The sequence below is a fragment of the Rattus norvegicus genome, chromosome 3 (genome assembly GCF_036323735.1).
Source record: "Rattus norvegicus strain BN/NHsdMcwi chromosome 3, GRCr8, whole genome shotgun sequence".
Classification (NCBI taxonomy): domain Eukaryota; kingdom Metazoa; phylum Chordata; class Mammalia; order Rodentia; family Muridae; genus Rattus; species Rattus norvegicus.
Window position 1 is genome coordinate 128,896,476 of NC_086021.1, and position 13,990 is coordinate 128,910,465.

The 13,990-nt window shown below is 44.1% G+C and overlaps 1 protein-coding gene across 1 annotated transcript in view; it reads right to left on the bottom strand.

The window, feature by feature from the left end:
- Mfap1a (microfibrillar-associated protein 1A) overlaps positions 1-13,985 on the bottom strand; it is a 16,581-nt gene extending 2,596 nt beyond the window's left edge. The window contains exons 1-6 of the mRNA NM_001191964.1: positions 13,788-13,985; positions 10,705-10,924; positions 7,259-7,388; positions 6,700-6,887; positions 3,986-4,255; positions 412-571 (exon numbers count right to left, since the gene is read on the bottom strand). Of these exons, the coding sequence (NP_001178893.1) occupies positions 412-571; positions 3,986-4,255; positions 6,700-6,887; positions 7,259-7,388; positions 10,705-10,924; positions 13,788-13,866 (1,047 nt within the window). The 5' untranslated portion in view covers positions 13,867-13,985. The remainder of the gene's footprint in view (positions 1-411; positions 572-3,985; positions 4,256-6,699; positions 6,888-7,258; positions 7,389-10,704; positions 10,925-13,787) is intronic.
- Positions 13,986-13,990: the final 5 nt, after the last annotated feature.

Here is a 13,990-nt window from a genome sequence, read left to right on the forward strand (position 1 = left end):
TCCAGATGAAAGCTTGGTTTTCATATAAGAAAATGTTTGGCTATGACATGATTTGTAAGAGGTTTGGAGGACCTGGCTAGAGAAGTATGTAAGTCAGCATCTGTTTGAGAGCTGACTTTGAAACAAAGCAGTTGTTGGCTCTTGCTGCTTCCCTTGGTAATGCTTTTTGCTATGGTTAAGTTCCTCTCAGACAAAAAGCAAAAACCAGTACCAATGGGATTTACTCTAGGTAAGGATCTCGTTCTAGGGAAAAGGACTGAAAATGTCTTGGGCTGACTGTGCCTCAGGACAGCTATGAATGTAGCCCAACACAGAGCTATAAGCCTACTACTGTTTTAAGTATCTGAGACTTTTGGTGACTTAATTGCATGGTTCTTAGTATGCACATGACAATGACCTCCTTGCACTTACCATGAAGAAGGCACCTCGGTGATAATACTTTTGTAGAAACTTGTATTTGCCTTTAACAGCTTTGTTGGTAATGACTTTGCCATTTGCCCGAAGTTCAGCCCGCCTTTCTTCCTCAGTCAGGTTTCTCATGCGTTCAATTTCTGCTTTCTCCTTTTCAAGCCTATCCAGAGAGCAAAAGTATGAGTATTGTACATATTCAGACAGTCCAAACATCTCAAGATTACATAATTGTCCCATCTTCTTCCAGCCATTACTCACTTTCCACATTTCACTCACCCACTCACTCACCCACCCACTCACCCACTCACTCACTCACTCACCCACTCACTCACTCACTCACCCATTCACTCACTCACCCACCCATTCACTCACTCACCCACCCACTCACCCACTCACTCACTCACCCACTCACTCACTCACCCACCCACTCACTCACCCACTCACCCACCCACTCACTCACTCACCCACTCACCCACCTACCCACTCACCCACTCACTCACCCACCCACCCACCCACCCACTCACTCACTCACCCACCCACTCACCCACCCACTCACTCACCCACTCACCCACCCACTCACTCACCCACTCACTCACTCACCCACCCACTTACTCACCCACCCACTCACCCACCCACTCACTCACCCACCCACCCACTTACTCACCCACCCACTCACTCACCCACTCACTCACTCACTCACTCACTCACCCACCCACCCACCCACCCACTCACTCACTCACTCACTCACTCACTCACTCACTCACTCACAGCAGATCTGATATGTGGCTGGCCTGGAAGTCTCAACCTCATGCCTCATCTCCCCAACTACAGTATTATAGATAAACTCATGCTACTACAACCAACTACATCTTTAGTCCTTGTCACTGCTTCTTAGAAGTCAAGATCAGGGGGTTGGGGATTTAGCTCAGTGGTAGAGCACTTGCCTAGCAAGCGCAAGGCCCTGGGTTTGGTCCCCAGCTCCGGAAAAAAAAAAAAAAAAAAAAAAAGAAGTCAAGATCAGGAGTCCAATAAAAAGAAACATGAGTTGGTTTTCATTATTATGTTTGCCGGAACAGGACTATATGTGTGTCCCAAAGTTGATTCTAGCCTTTCTGGGGTTCATACACATTGTTACTGCTTGATTCTACAATACAAATTCTGTCTTCCTTCAAATATCTTAGCTTCTACAACACAATGAGAATGAATTAAAAATAACTGGTAAGACTCTGCTTATAATCCCTTCATAAGCATATTATCATGTCACAAATTAAAGGTTATCAATATTAAGTATAGTGGGTTTAAACCTTATACTGGGGAGAAAGGGAAGTCACATCCTCTTTCTCAAAAAAAAAAAAGAAAGAAAAAAGGTATATTTAACATTGACACAAGGATTGGGGACATGACTCAGTACTGTGGCGCTTCCATAGGGTGCTTGAAGCCCTGGTTCCTCTCCCCAGCACCACAGAAACCTGGGTGGCACAGTCATAGCCACTGGAAAGTTGTCTGACACAGTTCCAGCAAAGCTGAGGCAAATGCTGCATTTGCTGTCATTCTGCCTCTCACTTCTGGGTATGGTCTCTGCACTTTGCATTCTTGGGAACTTTCTTCATTATGATTTGTTTTATGTCATTTCCTGAGTAAATTATGGTTGAGTCTTTCTAGAAAAAGTCTTTAGCTTATTTAAACTTCTAACTTTATCTGGCTCTATTCTGAAGTATTCCTTATGCCCTAGAGATCATTAAACACAGATGAGCAGCAATAAGAATTCCTTAATGAGGGCTGGGGATTTAGCTCAGTGGTAGAGCGCTTACCTAGGAAGCGCAAGGCTCTGGGTTCGGTCCCCAGCTCCGAAAAAAAAGAACCAAAAAAAAAAAAAAAAAAAAAAAAAAAAAAAGAATTCCTTAATGAGGTCATTACTTCATGAATCTTCTTAGGGTATCCATCACTAAGCCAACTCAAACATAATTGCTACAGGGTAAAGAGAGACAACTGACAAACTCTGGCCAGGAGAATAGGTTACAGTTTCAAGGCCTCTTTTTACAACACAGTTAGAGCTCTGAAAATGTAGTTTGAGGATAAGAGGTCATACAGGGTAGGTCATACGGGGTACACCACTGGAGGGGTACAACTCAAAAACTTTCCTACTTTTCAGCACCGATGATGAAACAATGTAATAAAAGGTGTTAGGTATTAGTATTTGCTAATTCATAAAAAGACCGGTTCAGATATTTTCTGTTTGTCTGGAGTGCTTTCAAACACAAACACTGCCAGCCTACAAGCAGACTATGTCATATAATTAGTGTGTTTACTTTGGAGGAGACATTATTTAGATTGTTTAAGTTGGCGTTAGAGCTGATAATAAAAATGGAATCTGTTCTATTTGTATTTTCTAATTGTGACTGAACTTGTAACCATGGATATGTAATGAAACATCAAACATTTAATCTGTACTTCTTGGATAATATTAGTCTGTTTTTGTTCAGTGAAAACTATAAATAAAGAAGCACCTGGTTGCTAGTCAGTCAGAGTTCTGAGACTCCTCCCTCCCTCACTGATTCCTTATTTCCCCTTGGGCTGCCCTTTCAACAAGTGGGCCAGACATGCTTATAGCTAGCACTCAGCAGGCACCATCAGAGGAGCAGAGGCTCAAGGTCACCCCTGGCTACGTAGTGTAAGTTTGAGTTGAGCCTGGGCTATATATAGAACACTGTCTTTAAAAAACACCACAAAAATCATGTCAAAGAATAAGTCCAGCTCCTGGGGATGTGATGCCCTGCTCTGGATCCCACAGGCACCTACACTCACACAGGTGCACATCTGCACACATACACCTAATTAGAATATCTCAAGCCTGGCATGGTGGCAAAAGCCTTTGAGTCCAGCACTCAGGAAGCAGAGAGGCAGAGACAGATGGATCTCTGCGAGTTTGAGGGTAGCCTGCACTACACAGTGAGGTCTAGGACAGCCAAGGACCCTGCCTCAAAGGAAGGAAAAAACAACAAAACAAAAACCCAGAATAAGAACACCAGAAAATACTAAATAAAGAGAGTTAAATAGTGACTGCTTCCCCTTGTGGGTTAGCAGTTCAGAAATGAACTTGCTTTTCAAGGTGTCCCCAGCTCTGCTCTCCTGCATCTTGCTCCTGGGCTGCCCTGTGGCTCCATTTGACTAATAAACATATCCCAGAAGTGACATATGAGCTCTGGAACCCAGTTTCTACCTCTGCGTAGAGGTGCAGGATGAAGAAACCAGAAGCTAAAAAAAGGAGGTGTCTAGTGTGTAAGCCAGCATCAACAGTTCGACACAGCAGAGAAGGGCTTCTGGACATGCTGACCCACTCAGTCCTCCAGCTGGAGATCACACAAGTGAGCCACTGAGACTACTAGAGGAACTGCTTGGTCAACCCCCACAACTGAGAAAAACACTGAACTGTTGTTTAAGTGACTCCATTCTGAGTCACAGCATGAGAAAACAGTCATTTTTGTGTTTAACAGGAAACTAAAGGGGTCTTAGCTGTTCACAGATAAACCAGTGCCATTCCAGGGATTGAGCCTACACCTAACCCCTCACTCACGCTTCTCGGTCCTCTCTGTCCCGCTTGATTCTTTTGAGCTCTCGGACTTTCCACGCCTCATACTCCTCCTCGTCATTTTCATCATCTGTATTGAGTGCATCCAGGGCGGCAAGGGACCGCTTGTTCTCCTCCAGCTCTTTCTTGGTCTCTTCTTCTACAATCTTGAGGGTGTACTTGCGCCGCTCCTCAGCCATGCGTTTTGCTTCCTGCTCCAATTCCTTCTGTCTCAATGCCTCAGCTTCTCGTTCTTGAACTGTCACACGATCCTTCCTGCATAACAGAGGTCTTGTTAAGTGCCTGAAGTCCTTAGAGGGGAACTGTGTGCCTCTAAACCCAGTCCTGTACAAATCAGACAAAGCCCAGACCGGGAAGCATCTCAGCTCTGTTTTTACCCCAGCACGGAGACTGAATCTAGACTTTTGTGTGTGCAGGACAGGTTACAATCCTGACCTTTTAAAAAGCTTTTCTTAAACTTGAACCCCTTTCACTTTTATTCTACTTATTTTTTGAGACGGGAGTCTCATTACATATCCCTGTCTGACTGGGAACGCCCTGTGTGGACAGAGATCCGCTTGCCTCTGCCTCCTGAGTACAGGTGTTAAGGGCATGGCACCTCTATGTCCAGCTTTTTCTAATGCTTCCCCAGGCCAGGAGAGGGGAATTGGATGCCCTGGAACTGGAGTTACTGGTGCTTATTATTTGCCATGTGGGTGCTGGGAATTGAATCTGGAGACAATCAGTGGTATTAACCACTGACCTATCTTTTTGCCAATCTGTTTGTTTTTGGATAAGACATGTAGTTCTGGTCAGTCTCAAAGTCATGACAGTCCTCCTGCCTCAGCATCCCAGAATGTTAGGCTTACAAACAATTACCACAGTGCCCAGCTTAACAAGTAGTCTACCAACTAAGCTATTATCACTATCCCTAAGTAGAGCATGGCTTCTTCCCCACATCCTGGTAATGGGATTTGAACCCTGGATTTGGCACACATGAGACAAGTGCTCTACTAACTAGCCATATCCTCTGCTCTTACAATTATTATTTAAAAAAATAAATCTTTAAAAAATGTCATGTGTTTGGATGTCTGGCTTACGTGTCTGTCTACTGAGTGCATGCCTTGTATCCACAGAGGCCAGCTGGAGTCATAACACAGTTATGAGCTACTGTAGACTCTTGGGTGGTGAACCCAGGTCTTTCTGAGGAGCAGCCAAAGCTAACACTCCAGCTGTCTCTCCATGGTATGGACTGCATTATGTACATGAGTGCATAGTATGCGAACATGATGAAGATCAGAAGACAACTTTTGGGGTAGTTTTCTCCTTCAGCATGTGAGTGCCGGAGACCAAAGCCAGCTCAACGTCAAGTACCTGTACTTGCTGAACATCTTGCTGGTCCACTATTTTTATTTTTGACACAAGGTGACACTCACTATATTGTCTACCCTGGCCTTGAATTGGATCCTCTTCTCTCAGCCTATAAACAGCTGGAACTACAGGCTATGTCACCAGGCCCAGTTAGTTCATCCTAGGTCTGTTTGCCGTTTTGAGATGTGGTTTGGTGTAGCGTATGCAAGCCTCACACAGGCATTTTAACTGAGTCATTTTCTCACCCACCAAGGCAGGCCTTGAACTTTCCTATGTAGCCAGGCTGGCCTTGAACCCTGGACATGTGAGATAGTATTCTATCTACTATCTCCTGAAGTTGTGGATAACAGCTATGTGGCACAATGTCTAGCTTCACCTCAGGTCTTTATAGCACCAAACTTTCCTTAGTCATTGATAATTGACAACTAAAGGAGGATCTTGCTGAGCTGACTATAAATAGGATTTCTAGGCATTAGGAAAGAAACAAAAATTTGTTTTACAAGCTTAATTTTTGTGCTTAAAACACAATTTTCCCTGGAGACCTGTTAAAGTACTTTTCTAACATATGCATGGGTTTCATCTCTAGTACCACTAAAATAAAACAAAAACATAAATCAGCTGGGCTGGAGAGATGGCTCAGAGGTTAAGAGCACTGGCTGCTTTTCCAGAGGTCCTAAGTTCAATTCCCACCAACTACATGGTGGCTCAAAACCCTCAATAATGAGATCTGGCACCCTGCAGGGATACATGTAGGTAGAACACTGTGTACACGGTAAATAAATCAATCTAAAAAAAGAAAAAGATTAGCCAGGCATGGTAGTCCATGCTTCTGTGTTTCTAAGTCAAGCACTTAGGAGGCTGAGGCAAGAGATCACAAGTCTGAGACCAGCCTAGACCTCATAGTGACTTTCAGGTCAGTCTAGGCTGTACAGCAAGAACATCTCAAACATCTCCAAGTCCACAGTATCCCCCCTCGCACCGCACCCCTCACCTTTAGGCAGATTATGTGCCTTTTGATTGGAAAGGGGGGTATGCAGACAAGCGCTGGCCACCTCTCAGTACCTTCTGTGCTAGCACTGAAGCACACAGCACCAGCCAGACTTCCCCTGCAGGAAATACTGGATACAGAGCCTCTTTTCTCAGAACTAGAACATAATTATGTGAGTCTGTCTTGGTTTGACTAATATACCTCTAGTTTCCTTTATGAGAGTCAGGATCCAGTTCAGGACAAAATTAGTCCTGAACTAATTTTGTAGCTTAAGCTGGCCTTGAACTAGCAATGCCTGTGGTTCAACCTACTGAGTAGCTGGGACTCTAAGCCTGGCTTAGCAGGTCTGGCAGATACTTACTTTCGAATGAAGACAGGCTTAAGTCGAGGCTCCATTTCATCTTCACTGTCTGTGTACTCCTCATACTCAGACTCTGACTCGGACTCCTCCCCAGAGCGTCCTTCATCTTCCACCTCCATGACCTCCATCTCTTCATTTTTCCTCTCCTGTGCTCGCTGCCGCATCATGCCGCGGCGCCGCTCTATTTCCTATCAAGGAAGGCATATGCTATTCAAATGGCCTGTGTTTCAGGTCTGTTGTGTTGGTGCTAAAGGCTAAATCCAAGTCCTACTGCTGAGCCCCTAGCATAGCTTTGATTATGTCTTCAACAGGTTCAAGAAACTCTGACATGAGCAAGAGTAATTCAGCATGGTTTCATTTTCAGTCTTACCCCCAACAAACAGGAAAGGCAGTCAGAGTTTGGCTAAAAGCAGCAGATCTTGTGTCTTTATAACTTTAACAAGGGAGCACTGGTCCCAATTTTTAGCAAATCTCAAGCTTTTATAGCTTCAACAAATGAGCACTGGTCTACTTTTTCTTATACCCTGTGGGAGAAAAATCCCATGTTTCCCCCTCTTACTTCGTCATCGATTTCCTCCTCCTCTTCCTCACTGCTATCTTCTCGTTCCAGGCGCCAAGCATCTCCTTCTACTTCTGAGTCACTTTCTCCCACTACTTCAGGTTCCACTATTTTTCTGTGTCGAGCCAACCTGAAAAGCAGAATTTCCAAGTGTACTATTAATGCCAAAAAGAAAAAAACAAAACAAAACTACTTTCTTCCTCCATCCACTCTTCTCTGTCTCTCAACTGAGTTTTACTCTTTAGCCCAGACTGGCCTGCAACTTGCTATGTAGTTCAAACATGGCAATCCTCCTGCTTTGGTGTGCTGGGATAACAGGTTTGAGTTACCACACTGACCCTTTTTTGAGACAGGGCTTCACTGTGTAGCCCTGGCTGTCCTGGAACTCAACCTGTAGGTCTGGCTAGCCTCTAACTCACAGAGATCTGCCTGCCTCTGCATCCCTAGTGTTGGGACTAAAGGCCTGTGCTACCAATGTCTGACTCACACTGAGTCTTATGATGGAACAACTAAAGTTCACATTCAAGAAATTAAAACGGTTAACAGCAAGAATGTCTGAGAAAGTCATAAGAAATCATATTGCTATCTAAAATTACATAACACATGTAAGTTACGTGTATATACATACATATAGAGCTTAAATGAAAATTCCCTATCTTATTTAACATTTCTCTTCTCAAGAGATATAGACCTCCTAATCAAAATCCCAAGTACCAGGCTCGAGAAGCCCCCTTTCAAGTTTGCTGGTCAGGGGAGTCCAAAAGACTACCAAATCATTATAGGCTATCACGGATGGTCTTAGTTGCTCCCCAAAGGTTAAAGGCCAAGTCACCATGCTTTGGGTGAAGGATCTGGAAAATCCAAGTCGTATCTGATCTGAAAGTCCCCTCCTCAAGGACTAGTTTTCATAGTACCAGAAGGTACCATACAAGTTTCCAAGGGAGGGCAGCAATCAACAGTCCTACCCAGCTATGACGCCTGCGAGTCACAACTACCAGCATGGCAAGGTAACTTTAGGGCACAGTAAGGACACATATGCTTTGGCGGTAACCAACAGCTGTCTACTTGGACTTAAGACTTGCTCAGGGAAATCATGCCTGATACTGCAGACCTAGCTTCTTACCACCCCCACCCTGCCATCGAAGGCAGGAATTTTGAGGATCACCTATAACTACTACTTTACTAATCCATCTTAATTCCTAAGTGGATTCTAAATATTTACACTTTTATCCACAGATAAGTGTAGCTCTCGCCTCTCATTAAAGAAATCTTTCCTTTGGAACAGAAGGACACCATTACAGAAAACCAAAACCAATCAAAATTCAAAATACAAGTGATCTTGTGGCATCCAGTCTCAATAAATAATTTCTATAACATAACTTCCGCACCTGAGGCTTGGGGAATATTGTAGAAGAGGGGGCAGAGAGATTTTAAGAGCTAGATGAACAGGAAGACTGCTGTGAAAATGTACATCCTAGAACTGTCAGGGACACCAGAGACCCATACATTCCTAGCCATGTGGCTGCCACTAAGTGCCAACAGACATACTGACTTAGGGAAAGGTTCACAGGGCTCCAGCCCACTCAAGAACTTCAGGCAACTAAAGAATGCTGAGAGTGGGAAAAAGCCCCTGCCTCTGATTGGTTATTCAGTACCAAATGGCTAACCCTGAGATCATAAACACACGAGTAACAATACAGAGACTGAGGAGGTTGAATTTATATATTTAGGTAGGGGTATGGGTGAATCAACAATTTATGAAGAGGCCATGAGGGGTTGGGGATTTAGCTCAGTGGTAGAGCGCTTGCCTAGCAAGCGCAAGGCCCTGTGTTCGGTCCCCAGCTCTGAAAAAAAGAAAAAAGAAAAAGAAGAAGAAGAAGAAGAAGAAAAAAAAAAAAAGAAGAGGCCGTGAATTTGAGAGAGTAAAGGGAGGTGGTTGGAGAGAGGAAAGTGGAAAATTGTGTAATAGATTTTAAATTAGAAAATTACATACACAACCCAACACATAAAACAGAGTATCCGAGCACATATGTAAGTTGGGCCTAAACATTAGTTTAGGCATGATCTTGGGGGCACATTAGGGATTTTTTTAATGGCTCAAGTAGGTCACAGCTTCATTAGATCATAATAGTTTCTGTGAAGCTGGGCCTGGTGGCTGCTGTGCTGAAAGGCAACTCAGCATGAAGCTGAGAGGCTCAAGCTAGCTGAAAGGGCTGAGAAGCTGGCAGTGGCCAACAGTCTCTACTTGGAGTAGTGAGTAACTAGTTAAATTTTTAAAAAATATTTCTTATTTATTATTGATACACTGTTCTGCCTGCAGGCCAAAAATGGGCACTAGATTCCATTACAGATGGTTGTGAGCCACCATGTGGTTGCTGGGAATTGAACTCAGGATCTCTGGAAGAGTACTCAGTGCTCTTAACCTCTGAGCTATCTCTCCAATGCCCCCCCCCCCTTTTTTTTTTTAGTTTTTGAGAGAGGGTTTCTCTGTATAGTCCACACTGTCCTCAGACTCACAGAGGTCATCTCAAGCACTGTGATCAAAAGTGTGCTCCAACACTGCTCTGCAGGCAACTGTATAAGACTGATCTGTCAGATACCCAGAAGAGGGCATCGGATCCCATTACAGATGTTGTGAGCCACCATGTTAGGACTTGAACTCAGGATCTCAGGAAGAGCAGCCAATATTCTTAACCACTGAGCCATCTCTCCAGCCCTAAGTAACTGGTTTTGTAAGAATGAAATAAAAACACTTTTTTTTTGTAGGCATACAGTTTTTAAATAGCTTAGTTTTAGGTCATAGGTACCTAAGTTATTTGGATCTACCTGTTTAATAAAATAAATGACTAGGCACGGCACTGTATGTTCAGGACTTCGGAAGTGAAGGTTGAAAGCTCAGGAGCTGACGACACATTGAGTTCAATGTCAGCCTGGGTTATATAAGACTCTCAAACACACAAAAGTAAATAGAAAAACAAATATATTATTAGAACTGTTTCAATTCATGTGGTCTGTGAAAAACATTTTTCTTAAATTTTAATAGATTTATTTATTTAATTTATATATATATGACTATTCAATCTGCATGTACACCTACCAGAAGAGGGTATCAGATCCCATTACAGATGGTTGTGAGCCACCATTTTGGTTGCTGAGGATTGAACTCAGGACCTCAGGAAGAACAGAGAGTGTTCCTAACCACTGAACCATCTCTCTAGCCCCCTTCCCTCTTAAACATTTTTAAAATTTATTTTATTATCCCCCCACTCCAACTGCTTTAGCTTCTCACCCACAATACAGATATAGGACCAACCTTATACGACGATCTACAGATTGAGTAAGCAATGTAACTTATCTGGGACAGCACATATAGAACGCAGTAAGCACAGTATCAGCCACTGTCATCTCCATGAGAGGTCTCAGGAAGACATAATTCTAGTCGTTACCTCTCTTCCACATCTTCACTGATGCGGTTCTGTAACCGCCGAAGTCGGGGGTCACTGGATGAATCCTCCTCCTGTTCCTCAGGCTCTGCTTCTTGTTCCTTAGCTTTCTTAATGAACTGAAATTCTTCATCCTCTTCATCTGAGGACTCCATAGGGGCATAATCTGGTCTTTTTCCGGACACATAACGTTTTACCTTCACTTTTTCCATTGAGATCTCACCTGGTCAAGAAAGATAATGTAAGTTTCAGTATCCTCTTCCCTAATTCCCTTCAATTCTTGGCCTTTGCAGAGAGAACCCTGAATTCTTGACAAAGAGACAAAGTAGCCTATGACAGCCATTATCCAACCACACAGTCACCTCTCAGTGCTTTCTTATAAAGTCTACGGTGTGAGAATGCATTTTATAAGTACCAACACCAGGACATCAAGAGGTACCTTGGGGACAATTAAGTAGAGGAATGTGAACAGTAAAAGTACAGAAAAATCCCCCCTACACATTCATGTCATGTCCTCTTAACAATTAGTGGGGATTTACTGAGGGTGCCCCCATAGGTTCCCAGGTGGTGGTATGTCTGGGTATGTTTAGGAGGTGCAGCCTTGTCAGAGGAAGCATGTCAGAAGGGGTGAGCTTTGAGGTTTCAAAGCCATGTACCATCCCTACTGATTCCTACTGCAGTGCCTGGGTGGGTGGTCTGTCTGTCTGTCTGTCTGTCTGTCTGTCTCTGTCTGCTTCATAGTTGCACTTCAAGATATGAGCCCCCAGCCTCCTGTCCCTGCTGCCATGCCTTGCTCTACCTTCATGGGCTCTAACCCTCTGGAATTGTCTTATTTCTGGTTTTATTGCTGTGAACAGACACCATGGCCAAGGCAAGTCTTATAAATGACAACATTTAATTGGGGCTGGATTGCAGGTTCAGAGGTTCAGTTCATCGTCATCAAGGAGGGAGCATGGCAACATCAAGGCAGGCATGGTGCAGGAGGAGCTGAGAATTCTACATCTTCATCAGAAGGAAGCCAGGAACAGACTGCACATCCTCAGGTAGTTAGGAGGAGGGTCTCCAAGCCCACCCCCCACAGTGACACACTTCCTCCAACAAGGCCACACCCGCTCCAACACTACACCTTCTAATAGTGCCCCTCCCTGGGCCGAGCATGTGCAAACCATCACAGAAATTATAAGCCCAAATAAAATTCTCTCTTTTATAAATTGCCTTGGTCATGGTGTTTTATCATAGCAATTGAAGAGTAACAAACACACCCTTATTAAACAAATTCTTTCTAACAGTGCCTGGCACATTAACAAGAAAAATTTAAGTGGGAACATAAAACCAAATTATCACACAATTTTTTGCAGCCCCCCCCGCCCCCCCAGGGTTTCTCTGTGTAGCCCTGCTTGTCCTGGAACTCACTCTTTAGGCCAGGCTGGCCTCAAACTAGATTTGCCTACCTCTGCCTCCACTGTGCTCCACAGGTGTGCCCACCACTGCCAGGCTCACTCACATCTTTTTTTTAAAGAGCCCTGAACATTTGTATTCAGATGCAGAGGGTCTAGAGGTTGACTCAGATACATTTTTCACTTTCCACCTTATTTTAAAACCTAATTTTAAGAAGATTTACTTATGTGTATAACTGTTTTGCCTGCATGTATGCATGCACCCCATACAAGAATGCTTGGTGTTTGACAAAGTCAGAAAAGGGTTTCAGATTCCCTGGAATTAGTCACGGATGGCTGGGCCACAGAGTCCTCTGTAAGAGCAACAATTGCCCTTAACCATTGATCCATCCTGCCAGCCCAAATACCATTTTTTTTTCCCCAGAGGCAGGGTCTCTGGCTGGTGAGGAACTGGCTTAGTAGATCAAGCTGGTTTCAAACTCAGAGTTCTGTCTGCCTCTGCCTACCGAGTGCTTAAAGGCATATGCCATCACACTTGGTGTTTTTTGTTTCTTTCTTGAGACAGGTTCTTTCACTGAACCTGTGGCTGGCTGTTTCAGCTGTATTATTCAACCATCAAGCCTCAAAGATCCTCCCTCGTCTCTTCACCCCTCAAGGTTCTCTACGTACGGATGTTAGGGGTATGAACTCAGGCACAGTAAGGGGAGCTATCTTCCTAGCTTCTCCCTCTGAGATGCTATGGCAGCCTTTACAACATAACTTAACAACCTAACTTGACCGGTTTCTACCTTCTTTCCCTCTAGCTTTGTGCTGAATCAGATGATCTCTTCTAAAACACAAACAAATTGGCACTCAAGAGGTGGTTCAGCAGCTAAGAGGACCTGCTGCTCATGCAGAGGGCCTGGATGAATTTCCCAGCATCTACATGGCAGTCTATAACAGTCTGATACTCCAGTTCCAGAGGATTCCATGCTCTCTTCTGGCCCCTATGGGGATTGCATCCACACGGTGCACATCCATCCATGCAAGCAAAACATTCATACACTTAAAAATAAACAAAACAAACAATTCCAGTGAACAGAAAGATTATACAAACGATTCAAATTATTTCATAAACCGAGGAAACCCTTTTAATCAAACTGGGCGAAGCAAAGTTAGCTTTTGGCTATAACACACACCCCCCTCTAGTTCACTTTCTTCTTATATTTTCATTTTTGTTACTGTTCTGGTTGTGAGCTTGGCCTTTAACGGCTGAGTCATATCTGTAGCCCTATTTTTATTATTATTTGCAACGATTCTGTCTGTGGATATGTGCACAAATGTACGTACTGGCAGAGGCCAGATCTCCCAAAACTTGGGGTTACGGGTGGTTGTTGAGTCGCCTGATGTGGGTGTTGGCAATTGAATTTGGGTCCTCTGGTAGAGGAGTATGTCCTCTTAACCGCTGAGCCATCTCTCCAGCCTTCTTAACTTTTAATTCGAGAGAGGATCTCACGAAATCGATCAGATATGTGCAAGTGGATCCCGCTTCCCCCAATCTCTAACTATGCCACGTGCGAATTTAGGTGGAAGGCAGGAAGAAAAGTTAGGTTTAATGGTCAGCCAAGCTGGTATGGTCGGCCTAAGGCAGGTTTCTGAGATACTGAGGATGAATGAGGTAAGATCCGACCAGAGGGGAGCCACACTTACCTTTCTCATTGCGAACTGGGACGGCCCCAGCCGTAGACTGAATGGGCGGCTGCTTCATGAGTGCGCTTGGGACCGACATGGTGACGGCTGCCGCAGAGATTCTGTAAAACGGATTGAATCTCAACAACGAAGAGCAAGAAACAAAATACCGCTTCCCACCAAGCTTTGCCCTACACTACTGCGCGACTGACAGAAACAACTTC